We start from the raw sequence: 14,337 nt of genomic DNA on the forward strand, positions 1-14,337 counted from the left end.
GGGGTAAAAAGGGAAAGAGCTGAATTTGGAGCTTGCAGAAGGACCCCACCCAAAATAAGGAGACAGTAACTACACAGCAGTGGAGCATTCCCAGAGCAAAGGGATGCTACTAGGGCTAAGGTCCACAGTCCTGCTGGCACTGCAGAGTGAAATAGGCTCTGAGTGAGTCTTCCCTGGAAAGGCTAGAAGGTTCACAGGGTAATTAGAAAGCTACATTTTTCATCAATTAATTCCAATGGGCTTTTTCTTCCCCTATTGCTTGTGAGGGTGGTTATCTGTTGTGAACCTCGAAAGAAACCAGCTTTTTGGTGAGACCCATGGTGAAGTGAGGCCCTCTCACATGCTTCATAGCCTAGACTGAGGGCAAGGCTGGGCAGGCTGGCAGAGCGGCGCTCCTGGGGCCAGCTGAAACCTGCACCTCATTCACTCAAACAGGGCTGAAACAAGTCTCAACTAAGATATTTCTGTTTGGGCTTTCCCCCCATTTTCCTTTCCACAGGCTCTTTGTTCCAATCTGAATAGTGTTGCACAGTGTCTCCCAGTGAGTGGGTCCATCCTAAGAGGACCAGAGTCCTCAGGGTGTGCCTGAGGTGGGCAAGTGCAGGTTGGGCTGGGTCCTGCTGCTGGTGGGAGATGGACTTCCCAGCTCGCACGTGTGTGCCTTCCTGAAAGACATTTCTGCAAACAGGCTTTAAAATGCCAGGGGAAGCAGCCTTTGTGTCTGTTTTGGACCTGGCTGAGCCAGGGGCAAGCGGGGTAGGAGGCATCAGCCTCAGCATCAGCCCTAGGTACCACAGATGAGACCTAACCAGCTCCAGTTGCCATCACAGGCCCTGTGGGTGAGTGGTGGCCACCCCATGGCATGTTCCTTTCTGCCTGGATCTCAGCTGGTGCTGCCAGTGGAGCAGGAGCCCATCCCACGTGGGGAGCGACTGGACTGGCGCTATCACCAGAGAAGGAATGTGGCATCCACCTTATCGCTTCCTTGGGGATGCAAGAGGCTGTTCTGCCATCAGAGGCGTTATTATCCAGCAATTGAGATGTCTGAGAGAAGCCAGGGCAGGTTTTTCCTCTCCGCAGAGGTGGCAGGAATCCAGGCAGGGCAGAGCAGAGCAGGACATTGGTGCTGCCCCCCACCACTGTTTCCTTGGCTCCTGGTCAGGCAGGAGCAGCTCAGCTGCCTAAGGAAACTCATCCTCAGGGCACAGATCTTGCCTTCTGCAAGCCAAAGCTCAAGATGAAGATGTTGGATATCTTGCAGCATGTCAAGACCCTTTACAAACCCTTCAGTCATCTTGCAGCATTGCAGAACCTTTTACAAACTTTTCCGGGGGTGCAAAGCTGTTTTTGCAGGGAATGGTGTTTTCCAATGGGCTTCAGCCCACAGGCAGGTGGCTGGTCTGGTAGGAAGAGGATATGTGCCACATCTCCCTTCTAGAGACTTGCAGGCTCCCCTGCACCCTCTCCCAGTGGCTGTGTCCCACCTTATCCTTGCCCATCAGTCAGTCCCACTGCGGAGCTGTGCTGATGGAGGTGAGGATGCCACTTGGAGCATCACTGCTCATGGTGGGAGCGCTCCTCTGGAGAAGGCTCCTGCTTGCTGGGGGGAGCCCAGACACCTCAGAGGGCTGTTACCAGGTTTCACAGGACTGCCTGATGGCATTGAAGATGGTTTTTCCCTCTGACTTGGCAGGCTGACAGCGCAGTGGAGCGTGGAAGATGAGGAGGAGGCAGCGAGAGAGCGGCGGCGGCGGGAGCGGGAGAAGCAGCTGCGGTCCCAGGCAGAGGAGGGCCTGAATGGCACTGTCTCCTGCTCAGAGAGTGCAGCTCTGGCACAGGAAAACCAGTAAGAAATAACCGTGGATAAATCCTTCAGCAGCAACTTTTTCCTTGCACCTGCATCCACTGAGTGTGTGTCCCTCTTGTTTGGGGTGGTTTGGGGAAGTTCTCTAATAGGTTTGGGCTGGGGGATTTAGTGCACACTATCAAATAGTGTGCTTTCTTGTTTGGGCAGGAAACAACCCCAGAAGTCCTGCTTTGGTTGTTTTCTTGGGTGTAGGGTGGGGGTTTTACTGCCCTGAGAGTTTACACTGGGACAGCTTGGGGCAGGCTGGGCTCTGGCAGGGAGTCCCCATTGCCAGTGATGTCAGTGCTTGGTTAAATTTCAACTTGGGAGTCATCCTACATCAAAAGTAATGGAGTGTCCTGATACATGCAAAGACAGATGTGCCTGAGGATGTGATGCACAACCAGTGCAAGCGATCACCTATCCTGGCGGGGCTTTCCGTTCCTCTCTCAGAGGATGCTCTCCTAGCACTGGAAAGCATGAAGCAGCACCTGAGCTGGTGCAGTTCACAGCTCCAAGGGTTAAAATTAACATTGTGCTTTAATGGGGCAAGTCCTAAATGGAAATAATTTGTGGAGATGCTGAGCTATCTGCTGTCAAAGAGGAAACACCTGGAGAAGGGATAGGATGACATCCCCAGCATCCTACTGCAGCCTCCACACATCCATGGTTCAGCAGGCCAGATGCTATGCAGCACTGGGGCCTGCACAAAAACTAGTCTGCACTCTGAATTGCCAAATGCTTGTCTCAAAGTCCTCAGTCTTACCCCTATTTATGTGTTCAATTTATTTCTAAATCTATTGAACACAATGGAAAAGTGGTGACAGGATTTGGAGTTATAGTCACAGAGAAGCAACATCTTCATTTTACTGGAAAAATAGCAAAAGTTATTTATGAAAATCTACTCTTTTTCCATTAAAAGGTCTTTTTTTTTTTTTTTTTAATATAAAAGCATTGCAAAACACCTTCACAGTCTTTTGTGGAAATACCCACGATGATATTCTGCAGACAAAACCGCTGCAGTCTGCTCTAAAAGCAAACAGAAGGTCTGGAAAGTAATAACACTCATTAGCTTTTCCAAACCCCCCTTCACATGGGGGCTAGGAAATAATTTGAAAAGGTCTTTAAAACAGCAGATGAGCTCTCTGGTCTCTGCTTTGCTGGTTGGTGCTGTGAGCAGCCTCAGGCCACAGCAGTGTGCAGCAGCCCCAGTAACCCAGGAGCTTGCAGGCTCCAGTCCTGTTGGCGTGGGCACAGCAGTGCTGCTGGCCCTGCAGCACCATTGGCATTGCCCAAATTTAATTGAGTGCTTAAGAGGGCAATGACAAGAACAGCTCCTAAAATGAAAGGCTTTGGTCCCTGCTCCATGATGCCAAAGCTTGCTGGGCCAGGCTCAACCACGAGGATGTTTCTTCTTCTCTGGCCATTCCCTGGTTTTGTTTACAGCTGCTGACAGCCACCTGGGCTTGCTCATGCAGCCAGGGTCAGCCCTGGCTATTAATCTTCTGAAAAGCTTCATTCTCTCTTGTGTAAATCCTGCCCCCTCCTTCCTGTGGCTCTTCCCACGCTGGGACTCATCCTACCATGTCACTCCCCTTAGTTCAAACCCACCCCTGCATTTCCTTGCTCCAGAGGGACAGAACGAACCTCCTGTTCTCCATGCTAAGAAAACCAGAAATAGTCAGGAGAGCAGAGGGTTTGCAGGAAAGACAGGAATGTTCTTGGGAGCCAGAGGGATGGGCATCAGCTAAAGTGGTGATGATGGGGCTGTCCTGGCTTTGTGCTTCTCCTGGGGTTGTGTTGTGTTGTTCACACAGGGAAGTGGCCAGATTTCTAACAGCATTCAGCCAGTCTCCCTTGCCCCCTGGGAGCTTTTCTGTTAGCCTGAGCACATATTTTTGGCCAGGGCCACAAATACTGGAATGATTTTGCCATGGCTGTCTTCAACAGTGCAGCTCACCCAAAGAAGAATAAATGGAATAACTGGAAGGAGAGATACATAATCTGATAATAACAGCCTGACACAGATAATAACTGTGTCAGGCTGTGGCTCTTTCAGGCCAGGTTTAGGCCTTTTTGCATGCCCCTCAATGCTGATTTTCATTCTTGCTGTGTTTCAGCTATGACTTCAAGCCATCTGGGCCTTCGGAGCTGGAGGAAGATGAGGGGTTCAGTGACTGGTCCCAGAAGCTCGAGCAGCGCAAGCAGAGGTGGGTAGGACACTGATGAACCAAGGAGAGGGCAGAGCAGGCCCTGCACCACTGGGCCAGATGTTCCCTCCCTGCCATTTGGGCTAGCAGGGAGGAATGGCCCAGGGGTGGCCCCAAGCTTTGGGGATGTTTGGATTGAGCTTTGTGCTCCAAGCAAGGGCAGTCTGCCAGGACGCCTGGGTTTGGAGCGGTGACAACAGCAGATTTAAGCCACCTGAGCTGCTGCAGGGGCTGAAATGGTCTCTAACATAATCCAGGCCAGCCTAAAAAGCTGTTCTAAGTTATTGCTGCTTCCTGGCTCATGTCAGCATAGTGGGTGTTATGGCCCCAGCCCACCTTGTGCCTGACTCCTTGAAGCAGGAAAGAAAAAGGAAGCAGAGAGCCCTGAGAGGTGCTTGTGTGCCAGCTGTTTAGTCCCCATCACTCCTCCCTTACAGAAAGAAACCAAACTCCTGCCTTAACCACTTCCCTTGGATACCATCTACCTGCACATGAATTCTTGGCAGCTTGATTTTGTAGGGAATTTTTGGCATAACCTCTTCTTTACCCTGAAGAATTCTTTTCACAGAGAGGTGGTGGATGCCCCTTTCCTAGAAACATTCAAGGTCAGGTTGGACAGGGCTCTGAGAAACCTGTTCTGATTGAAAAGGTTCCTGCTTATTTCAGAGGGATTGGACTAGATGACCTTTAAGGCTCCTTTCCTACCCAAACTATTCTGTGACTGAAAAAATGCTTAAGATTAATATTTACTGCTGAATAAATAAAAAGAACTCAAAGTTTTGTTACTTTTCCCCAGACGTTGTGGCAAGCTGTACCTTTGCAGCCCTGACCCCACAAACACTTCTCAAGCACCTCCAAGGCCCAGCACAACATGATTATAACATCTGTAGGAGCAATTAGAAATCATCTGCTTTTTGGTTTGCTGCCTCTTTTTCCAACCCCCCCTTGCAAAGAGTTTTTCTGGAAAGAAAGGCTACTGCTAGTCCCTGCTTGGCCTTCAAAAGAGACTTAGTTGGAATTAACATTATCCTCCCCAGGTATTTCTCCTTGTGTTTTCACCTGTGTTATCTCTGTAGGAAGGGGAGGGTGCTGGCAGGGCTGTTCATGGCAGGTGAAGCCCATCAGTGAGAGGTGGTACTTTAAAAGCAGGAGCTGTAGCTGAGGGAGCTCCAACTCTGGGGGAAGGCTTTTTGTAAAGGGCTCTGCTGCATAGCAGGGGCTGTGCCCTGTAAAGTCCTTTCAGCAGCTTTGTCCTCCATCCAAAGGACGAGCTTGGAGGGTGGTATGAGCACAGGTAGGTTGTGTGTCTGCCTGTGATGCCCTGTGCTGGGGCAAGCAGTGCTGTGATCAGGATTTCCCAGCCCCTTTTGCTCCTGTTTGCCTGAAGATGAAGCAAATGCTGGGTTTTAGGTGGTGCCTGTGAAAGAGTGGATGGAGACAGCTGCTCTCTGTTGGATGGAACTAAACCAGGTCCTGCGTCCTCTGAGGGCCTTGGTGCTAAGGCACATTTTCTTTGTGGTCCTGGTTTTCCTCTTTGAGGTAGGGGATCCATGCTACCAGCTGTGTGCAAGAAGGTGAAGCTGTGCCAGCCTAGCTGCCTCCATACAACATTGCTGTAGTGTGAAAGGCATCCTATAGGCTGCACTGTGTTTGCTGGCCTTAATTTGTAATATGAGCTTGCACTTGAGCTGGAGACATTGCTGGTGGAGAGCTGCTAGCTTCCTAGGATTTTTCAGAGCCTGTTTGTCTCTTGGTGAGAGGATGATGAGAAACAAGTCGAGCAAGCCAGCACATGTATCATCTTTTTTCCCCATGTGGTCAAATGTGGAGAGCTGGCTGGTAGCTGACCTGTGAGCTGCCTTCCCAGCAGCACAGAGGTGGGTGGAAAGGTCTTGTTGGAACTTGTTTTTGTGTTTTGGTGCTGCCTTTTGAGGGAGGAGCAGTGAGTCAGCCTTGCCCTTTGGCAGCTGCCTGCTAGCCAGCTCTCTAGCCCTGCTCTCTCAAGCCAGGCGATTTTCTAAGAACTGGGTGGGAGGAGAAAGCTCTTTTGGCTGGGGAAAATAAGATGGCAATAACAGCTTGGTGCGTGGCTGTGAACCAGGGAGAGTTCTGGGGTTCTGTACTCCCAGGGTCCCTGTGCCCAAAGGCACAGGCTGCTCTGCTTTTGCAAAGCTGATTGTGTAAATGTACTCCTGGGTCTCCTCTTGCAGCCCCAGAGACCTGGGGCAATTCTCTTGTACCAAACCCATTGTGGCTTCTTAAACCCCTGAGCCAAGGAGTGACCCCATCTGCTTTAGAACTCATTTGTTTTGCTGGGATATGAGATGAGTGTAGAGGTTTAATTTTTTCCAGTGGGCAAAACTGAGGCTTAGAATCAGGTATCAGTACATCATTGCTTGTGAAGCACTGTGCCTTGCCCGTGAAATGATTCCAGGGGAGTGGCTCTGCAGCCTTGCCCTAGAGTTCAGTTTCAGCTTGAGAAGCATGTTCATGTGTTGGTGGTTGGGTTCTGCTCCAACAAGAGACTCTGTTAACATGGAAGATGAGTTTAGTCAGGGAAGGGCTGTGTTTGGTGCCCCACATTGAATTAATGCTGGTAACCGTGGGGAGAGCATCAGATTTGTGTTTGACTGCAGGATGCTACAGGGATTTTTGCTGCAGCCAGGCAGGGAATTGAGCCAGCACCACATCATAGTAGCAGTGTCCTCTCTGCCAGGGGTTTGAACAGAGGGCTCTTCTCTGCTTTCCTGTGGGTCTTGCCCCTCATGATGCTGGTAATGTGCAGGTACCTTCACCTCTGCCATAGCTCTGAGTTGAGCTGGACACTTGGAGTGGGGGAGTGAGATGTGACTGCTGTTACATCGGGGTGCCTGGAGCTGGCTGTGAGCCCTGGTGTGGAAATACCTAGCATGCTGTAGGCTTGGGGAGGTGATAAAATTGGATTTCTAGAGGTCTGATGTACCTCATGGTGTCTGTAGGCTCACAATTACAGACTGGTGTTCTTCTTTGATCTCTCCCCCATCTCCAGGTCTCCAAGACTGTCCTACCAAGAAGAGGACAGTGGTGTGAGAGAAGCTGAAGTCAAACTGGAGCAGATCCAGCTGGATCAGGAAAGCCTGGAGGAGACTATGGCTGTCAGAGAGGAAGAGAGGCTGTGCCAGGAGGAAGAAGAGGTTCAGGAGCAGGAGAAGCAGGAACAAGCTGAGCAAGAGGTGGGATCAGGAAGTGCTGATCCTCTTCTTTCCAGAGCTCTGGTGGGAGAGCTGATGCTGGGGGCTGCTCTCCCGTGCCTTGGCTCACCATTGCTGCTGGTGATCAATGTGAACACTGATGTGCTTTCATGGCATAGCCTGGGGCTGGTGCCACTCTCCTGTGTGCTGTGCCTTCTTATGGCCACTGCAGGCACTGCCCTTTTGTGAGGGGGGTGTGTTTGCTCCCAGAGCTTGTAGTGGCTTTGCCATGTCCCTGTCATACTGAGGAGGAAAGTGTTAATTCTCCTGTGGCCTTGTAGGCAGTGAGTAACTTCACAGGAGAGCTCAAATCTAAATTATACTGCTTGTTTTTCTCTCCCCAGCCTTTATCACACCTTTGGAGTGCTTTGTTTTGATAGATCTTTCAGCCTTGCATTGCTCCCAGATGAGGCTTTTTTTGTTCTGATAATTCCTGGTTAAGGAGAGAGACAAAGCTGGAATTCAAATGGTGTGCAAGTTAGGCAGCTGAGCTTCAAATAGCATTTGTAAATGGATTTTGACTGTCTGGGGCTAGTAAGATTTTGTATTTGAACTGTGTATTACTGTTTCCAACCCTTTATTCTAAAGGCAGCTTCTATCTCTCCTTTTGGCCTCTAAATGAGAAATTAATGTTTTTATATCTCAATTGTGGTAAGAGATTTTTCTAACTGATGCAAAGACCCCTAGTAATAACATTTGGGAATCTTGAACCTGCAAAATTTCTAATTTCTGCCCTCCCTTCCAAATGATGTATGAGGTTCTTCCTGAATGTTTCCAAATTAGATAATGTTAACTCAAAGTTTCTGTGCTTTTGTGTTTATTTAGTGTAAAGCAGGAAGCCTGGGAGACAGCAAAAATCACTGCTGTCGCATAATAAGCGGTTTTACCAACTCACTTCCTGGCTTGTTCTTTTTCTGCGCTCAGGAAAAGAAGAGAAGGCGAAATGATGGAGAGAAAGAAGGGGAAACACCAGAGAAACGCCAGAAGGCCCCAAGCGTTGCCAGCCTGGAAGAGGAGGAGCTGTGCCCTGACCACACTGCAGTGTGCTCCACGAAGGTTTGTGCTCCTGGGGGCCCTCTGGGTGCATGACAGCTGCCACAACAGAGGACCCAACTAATGATGAGGGGAGATTGGACAATCTTAAGTGATGTGGGGTGTGAATCCCGTTATCTGTCCTGCTGCAAGCTGAGACAAACCACTTGAGCAATTTGCCTCATCGTTCATGGCTGTCAGCCCCTCCTCTCCTCCCACTTTGCCTGGTTGAGCTGTTCCAGGCTGTAGCAATCACTCTAAAAGTCTAAAGTTCATTGAGGGCTCCAGGGAATATTGTCATACTGAGATACCTGTGCTTTCCACTTGTGTGGTCTTTAACCAAATTCACAAGAACTTAGTCTTAATGAAATTTCCCCAATAACTGGAACAGTGGCATTTCTCTTACTTGGAACAAAATGTATGACTTAAGTTGTTTAAGCAAATGGGGATTTCTGTTCTCTGAAGCATTGTGTCCTTCCCAATCACATCTGTCTGCATTGATGCTCTTGTGAAACCTCCATTATTAACACCACCTGAATTGCATCTTATGACTTGTCTTGCATTTACTACAAATCCTCAGTTCTGTGTGTGCTTTTAAATACAATAGATACAGATAAGTGTTTCTGTACTGAATTGTTTCTTTTGTCTCTGTAAGCCTTCACCTTTTTGATTGTAGCAGTGAGGGAGATGGTGAGGAGTCTGTGTAACCTGTTAATCTGCTATTAGAACTACCTTTCTTTTTTTTAAATTTAGTTTTTTGCTATTTGCAGCTTACTCAATATTTCCTGACTGGGGAAGATTGCATGACTACTTCCTTTTGCATCAGTAAATACATGGCAAGAGGAAGGTTTCATCATCTACAGCCATCAGATTCTTGATCTTAGTGGACAATCCATTTTATAGTCAAATTAAAAGAGGGGAGACACAGTGGGTGTGGATGCAGGCTGGATGGTAATGCCAGGTTTAAAAAGGGTGGTGGGGGGTGGCACAAGCATATTCCTGAAGTGGCACTGGTGGGAAAATGAGGAAAATGCTTTCAGCAACTTTTATGTGCTGAAACTTCTGTCTTTACAGCCCCAAAACACACATATCTTCTTGACCTCAGCTTAGCTGCTGCTGCTGTTAGGATTAGCCCAGGGAAAGGTTTAAAAATACAGTCTGTGTTTTATAATGATGATGTCAGAGCTCACCAGCTCACTAAGCTGGATGTAAGACTGTTCAGGAAAAATGAGCTTGGAATCTTTCCAAAGGAAGGATGATCTTTACACCCCAGCTAGCAGGGCTCTGTGAGCACTGAGAACTAAGCACATTGGCCACCAAGAAGGTGTTTTGGCACAGGAAGCTCAGCAGAAGCCCTGCTTGTGTAGAAAGACAAAAGCATCTGCAGTCAGTGGCGTGTCCCTGCCAGATGTGGCTGGTGGGGGCTGGGGACACCTTTGGGGCAGGCTCATGTTGGGTTATAGGGGGATGGGGTGGTGTTTGGGGTTCAGAGAGCCAGTGTGGCTGAGGGCTGAAGTAGGGGTGTGTGGAGGCGAGGGGGATGTCTTGTGCCAGTCCCGTTTTATCACAGGCTGCTTGTGAGCCCTGAGTTTTGAGGCTGGCTGAGTGAGCAACTGTGGTTTCTTCTGGCCTTCAGAAAGTGCTTGGGACCAGGGAAATGCACAGTTCTCACTGCAAGGAAATGCCAGAGGTTGGGGGAGGTGGTCTCCAAATTGCACAGTGCAAGTTTCTTCTGTCATACACTGTCACTTAGAGCTTTTTCTTGGCCCCTTCATGTTTAACTTGATGCTTGCTTTACATGACCTTTCAGAAGTGCCTGTGTATGGTTTGCACCTGCATACCATCTCCCTGGCAGGGCTGGCAAGGCTTTCTCCTACTGATATCTGCTTGTGTTTGGGAAACTGAGACAAAGATGTACCAGATTCCCCTTTCAGGCTGGTGCTGTGCCCTGTCAGGTCCCAGCCTGCCATCCATGAGCAAGGTGAAGTCTGAGGCCATGGCTCAGAGGCAGGCAGCAGCTCCTGCAGCAGCAAGCAAAGGAGTGAGCTGACAGCAGGCAGACAGCCTGCCCAGCAGACAGAGCTGGCTGATGGGCTTCTGTCCTGCTGCTGTGGGGGACCCTGCAGAGTGACTCTCCCCAGGTCATCTCTGGTAGCCAGGGCTGCACTATTTGGTTGTTCTCTAATGGGCCTTGTGCTCTTGGGCACAGCTGGTAAATGTGTCATCCATGTGACACTGTCTTGCCTTCTGTTTAGCTAAAATTTAACACCAGCATCCTGAAAGCATCTTAAAGGATCATTTAGTGCTGTTTTTTATCTGCTAACTTGGTAGGTGATGTTTCCTGTGGCTCAGGCAGCAGTTTTACAGGGGGAGAAGGCTCCTTTTTACTTGGTTGCTGCTCCTTGACTCTGTGGGAGCCGGTGTTAAGAAAGCCCCCCTTTGGCTTCAAGGTGATTTTTCTCTCTGTATGCTTGTTTTCTGGGGCATGAAAGAGTCACAAGGTTTAGCAACATTTCAGCTTTCCTTTCCTGCAGTGGTTGTGAAGTGTTTGCTTGCCTTCCTGCCTTGGCCAAAGAGTTATTGCACAGGAGCCTCTGGTGCAAAACTCTTTCCTGATGGCTTGACATGAAGAACTGCCTCACAGGTGGCTTCATGTGCTGGTTTGCCCTGTCTGTGTGCTTCTCTGGTGTGGATAAGTTGACCAAACTCATGCCTGTGCTGCTCCCATGCTTGGCTTCTCTTCTGCAGGTGTGGTCTCTAGTTTTCTCCCTTGTCTTTCTGTACTTGCCATTTCCCTTTCTGTGTCTGGCTAGGAAACCAAAGGTTTGAGAGACCTTCCCCTTCACCAGAGGGAGTAGAGAAAATGGGCTTGGTTGGTGTTTCAGCTGGCAGTCCATTTACGCATTGCTGGTTTGCCCCCCTGAAATTGGTTGGGATTCTCTCTCCCTGCTTGGAAAGAAGGAAGGGAATGCTCGCAGTCTCTCAGATCAGTAGGGGAACGTGGGGGCTGACTGAGGAATTTCTAACCAAAATACGGGTGAGAGATCAGGGCCTAGAAATGGTCAGCTAAGGTGACCTGCATCTATCTGAGGTGCATGGACAAAAGTTACATCTTTGTCTTCTTTCTCCCTTTCAGATCACGGACAGAACTGAGTCGCTGAACCGCTCCATACAGAAAAGGTATTTATTTGTGGGGGTGGCCTCGGGGTAAGGCAGGTCACTTGCTGCAAATGGGGATTGTCAGCGGGTCCTGCTTTGGGGAAGGGCAGGAGTGACAGGCTGCCTGTGGCCCACAGAGCCCTCCCTCCTGCCTTGGCACTGGGGGCACACCTCAATCCTCCTCTCTGTTCTGCAGTAACAGCATAAAGAAGAGTCAGCCTCCTCTCCCCGTGTCGAAGATCGATGACAGGCTGGAGCAGTACACACAGGCTATCGAGGTGGGTTGCTGTGTTGTCTCTGCCTCCACCCTCCCAGGAGCCCTCTTTGCTGGTGCTGCTCTCCCACCATGCCTCTTAGCCTTACCATCTGTGAGATGACAACTAAACTGTCTGCCCTTGGATGGGAGCACTCCTTGCTCCTGCCTGTATGTCCCTCCATAACATGAAGTAGGTTTCTTTAGCAAGCTGTCCCATGCTTGTTTTTTTCATGTTCTCTGCTGAAAAAGTGGGAGTATCTGGCAGGAACTAGTAGGATTCCACAAGTCTCCTTTTACAGCCCCTTATCTCCAAGGAGCTCCCAGGGTTAGAAATAATCAGGAGACACACTCTGATGACAAACTGTCTCTGTTTATTTTCCAGACCTCCACAAAGGCTCCAAAACCTGTCCGGCAGCCCTCTCTTGACCTTCCCACCACAAGCATGGTGGTAGCCAGTACAAAAAGCCTCTGGGAGACTGGGGAGGTGACAGCTCAATCTGCTGTGAAACCCTCAGCCTGTAAGGTACAACCTTGGAGGACTGGACTTGCTTGTGCCAGAGGCAGGGACTGGTCCCTGGGCACAGCGTGCATTGTCCTTGTTTATCCTGTTGGTACATCTTGTTTGTGGGGCTGCAGGCTCCAAAAGCATCTCTGTTAGAGGTTCCATCATGTTATAAGGCTTTGCACCTTGGAGATTCAACTTTTCTGACAGGGTTCCCAGCTGTTCCTTGGTGGTACATCCAGGAAAACCTCTGTGTTGCTGGTTGAGGCTCTGATTTGAAATGGGAATAAAATCAGCTGGTGGGGAAGAATGCATGTGTCCCCTACAGGGGCCTGGGCTGAGCTCCAGTTGTCAGGCATGAGGTTGCATCCTGCAAGGTGATAAATGTTGTAAACTTGGAAAATGCTGAGGGAATTTCAGTGATTTCACTTTCTGGATGTCGTGGGTGAGGCTGGTTCTGTAACACATTGGTTGCAAATCTGTGTTTATAAGAGCAGAATTCCTTATGGTAGAGAAGCCTTGATGTTTACATATCCTAAATAGTTAATGAACTTAAGAAAATAAACATCTTGGAGCTAATTCAGACTCTTGTGAAAGAGTGATAGGAAAACATAAGATATACTGGGAACAGGAAAATGTTTTAACAGTCATGGGTTTTAGCAGCAGCTGTTATAGGTCAGATGATGTGATTTTTATAAATAAAAAAAGGAGGTCAGATGTGTGGGTTGGAAATGGATGTGCGCAAAGACACGTTCAGCAGCATCAGCAGTGAAGGGTAATGAAAACATCATTTTCTCAGGATATTGTGGCTGGAGACATCATGAGTAAAAGAAGCCTTTGGGAGCAGAAGGGGAGTCCCAAACCTGAGAGCAGTATCAAGGTGAGTTGGTGTTTGTGGGTGTGAGAGCATTTGCTCTGCTGAAAAAGAAAAGAGCTGTTGTCTGGGTTTGGAAGTATAGAGAAGATGATACTCTCTAGGGACAAGGGTTGCCTGTATCTAGCAATGCAATTGCATACTTAAGAGCTTTTCCTAACAGTGAATTGCACTTGGTTCAGCTCTAGTGAGAGTAGGGGCAAAAATACTTTTATATCCAGTAATTCTGAAAGCTCTCTTGACTAGCATGTTGTTCTTAGCCCATGAGCTGGAAGTCCCAGCCTTCTAGGCTCAAATGGAACTGTAAATTTGAGTAATTTTGTTCTTGTTATGCTTTTTGGCACTGAGAGTAAACAAAACGTGCAAAACTAAGTGGAGCTGAACCTAAGACAGTATCACTTGCAGATGGATCTGGGGTTTTGTGGGAATGTTTGTGGAAATGTCTTCTAAAATGCAGCAAGCAGCTACTGCTCAATCTGTCTAGGCTGGGAGAGGAAGATCAAAGTATCTTGTCAGTCCCTGTGTTGAAACTGCCAGTATCTGGTAAATCCCACAATCTCTTGCCATGGATGAAAGCAACACTGGCTTGGGGGTCTGGGCTCTTAGATGAACCCTCCCTCACAATGCCTGCATCTTTTTTCCTGTTGCATATCCTGTGCTGGTTGTGTTACCTTATGCTTATAGAAGGTGGAGATGGATCTGTGCAGAGTTTGTGTGAAGGAGGCAAGAAGGCAGTACAGAATGGGCTGTCTCCAAGCCCTCTGAGTTTAAAGGCAACCTGTATCATGTGCTCCTCTGGCTTCAGTTATTTGATTTTTGACTGCCTATTTAATGGAGAAAAATTCTGAATTTGGCTTTTCCTTTCTCTCCTGTTCAGTCCATTCCTTCTGGCAAAAAGTATAAGTTTGTTGCAACAGGCCATGGCCAGTACAAGAAGGTGTTGATAGATGATGCTGCAGAGCAATAGCACGTCTGGAGAACTCATTAACCAGGTAGGTGGGATATGATTCTACTCTGTGTAACACTCCTGGGCTGTTCTGGCAGGATGTTGGGATGGTTTCTGCCAGCAACACTTGGGGTGGGTTGGAAGGTGCTCCAGGGAACAGCTGGAGCCTTGCTTCTGGGCTGGAATGGAGTGGGTACACAGCAGGGGTTTGTTTTGGTCTCTGCCTTTCTGATTCTGCTAGGACGCTGGGATACCTCTGTTAGTTGAATCTGTAGGGCCAGT

The 14,337-nt window shown here is 48.8% G+C and overlaps 1 protein-coding gene across 2 annotated transcripts in view; it reads left to right on the forward strand.

The window, feature by feature from the left end:
- The window catches only part of LSP1 (lymphocyte specific protein 1), a 47,280-nt gene that overhangs the window by 22,253 nt on the left and 10,690 nt on the right, over positions 1-14,337 (forward strand). For both annotated transcript variants that reach the window (XM_033063759.1, XM_033063760.2), the window contains exons 2-10: positions 1,694-1,846; positions 3,967-4,056; positions 7,085-7,268; positions 8,211-8,342; positions 11,455-11,498; positions 11,674-11,755; positions 12,116-12,256; positions 13,035-13,115; positions 13,987-14,101. In XM_033063759.1, the coding sequence (XP_032919650.1) occupies positions 1,694-1,846; positions 3,967-4,056; positions 7,085-7,268; positions 8,211-8,342; positions 11,455-11,498; positions 11,674-11,755; positions 12,116-12,256; positions 13,035-13,115; positions 13,987-14,076 (997 nt within the window). In that variant the 3' untranslated portion in view covers positions 14,077-14,101. The remainder of the gene's footprint in view (positions 1-1,693; positions 1,847-3,966; positions 4,057-7,084; positions 7,269-8,210; positions 8,343-11,454; positions 11,499-11,673; positions 11,756-12,115; positions 12,257-13,034; positions 13,116-13,986; positions 14,102-14,337) is intronic.

The sequence above is a fragment of the Catharus ustulatus genome, chromosome 6 (genome assembly GCF_009819885.2).
Source record: "Catharus ustulatus isolate bCatUst1 chromosome 6, bCatUst1.pri.v2, whole genome shotgun sequence".
In the NCBI taxonomy this organism is placed as follows: domain Eukaryota; kingdom Metazoa; phylum Chordata; class Aves; order Passeriformes; family Turdidae; genus Catharus; species Catharus ustulatus.